The sequence below is a fragment of the Numida meleagris genome, unplaced genomic scaffold (genome assembly GCF_002078875.1).
Source record: "Numida meleagris isolate 19003 breed g44 Domestic line unplaced genomic scaffold, NumMel1.0 unplaced_Scaffold352, whole genome shotgun sequence".
In the NCBI taxonomy this organism is placed as follows: Eukaryota; Metazoa; Chordata; class Aves; order Galliformes; family Numididae; genus Numida; species Numida meleagris.
This window is the reverse complement of record NW_018364577.1, coordinates 130,654-131,818: the sequence shown is the minus strand read 5'-3', so window position 1 is coordinate 131,818 and position 1,165 is coordinate 130,654. Positions and strand designations below refer to the sequence as shown.

Below are 1,165 nucleotides of genomic sequence, written 5' to 3'. Positions count from 1 at the left end.
CCTGCGCCTCTCGGCCCCCCCCGGCGCCCCCCCGGGCCCCCCCCAGCGCTGGGTGCGGCACCTGACCCACAGCGACTCCTACGTGGTCCGGCTGTGAGCGGGGGCGAGCGCGCCTGGGTTTTGGGGTGAATACACGAACTTTTGGAGCCTCGGCGAGTTTGGGGGTGAATTCACTTCCTGGGGGGGGGGAGGGATTTGGGGCTGCGCGGCTTTGGGGTGAATTCCCACAGCTTCGGGGCCGTGAATTCCAGGGCGAATCCGCGGAGACGTGGGGGTTTGAGGTGAACCCGTGTGAGCTGGGGTCCGCTGAGGGTTCTGGGGTGAATCCCGGAGGATTTGGGCCCTGTGCGGCTCCGGGCCCGGCGCGGGACGCGCACCCGTTCCCATGGCAACGCGCCCTTCTCCGCGGCGACCAATCAGCGTCGGCCCCGCCCCGGCCGGAATTTGCGCGACGGCGCACGCCGGAAGTGGAAGGGGCGCAGACCGGAAGCGGGGCTGGGAGCGGAAGCGGCGGCGGCGCCATGGTGAGCGGCGGGGACTGGCGGGCTCGGAGCGGGGCGGAGTCACGTGGCTGGCGTGGGTGGGGTCACGTGGGGGGGAGGGACCTGACCTCTGACCCCGGGCCCGCGGCCCCGGGGCTCTGCCCCGCAGCCCCGGGTCCGAGCTCCGCGTCCCGGCCCCGCATCTCCCCGCACCTCTCTGGCTTCTGCGTCGCAGCCCCGCGCCCCACATCTCCCCACGCTCTGCCCCACAGCTGCGCTTCGTGCTGCTGTTCAGCCGCCAGGGGAAGCTGCGCCTGCAGCAGTGGTACCGCGCCGGGGCGGAGCGGGACAAGCGGAAGGCGGCGCGGGAGCTGATGCAGGCGGTGCTGGCGCGCAAACCCAAGATGTGCAGCTTCCTGGAGTGGGGCGAGCTGAAGGTGGTCTACAAGAGGTGGGGCACGGGGAGCCGCGTGGGGGCACGGGGCCGTCCGCCCCCGCCGGGGCCGTTCCCGTCGGGCTCACGCGAAGACATCGGGCCCGTCGAGCCCCGGAGGTTGCGCCCCATTGCTTTCGGCCCCGTAGCGCCCGTCCGACCCCACCGATTGCGCTCCGCGGGGTCCGGCGGCGTCCGGCCCCGTGGTCGTGCCCCGCTGAGTTCGGCCCCGTTGCGTCCATTCATCGCC

The 1,165-nt window shown here is 73.2% G+C and overlaps 1 protein-coding gene across 1 annotated transcript in view; it reads left to right on the top strand.

Annotated features, from left to right (window-relative positions):
• Positions 1-202: 202 nt before the first annotated feature.
• The window catches only part of AP1S1 (adaptor related protein complex 1 sigma 1 subunit), a gene marked incomplete in the record, with an annotated part of 2,401 nt that continues 1,438 nt past the window's right edge, over positions 203-1,165 (top strand). The window contains 2 exon segments of the mRNA XM_021383185.1: positions 203-524; positions 755-933. Of these exon segments, the coding sequence (XP_021238860.1) occupies positions 522-524; positions 755-933 (182 nt within the window).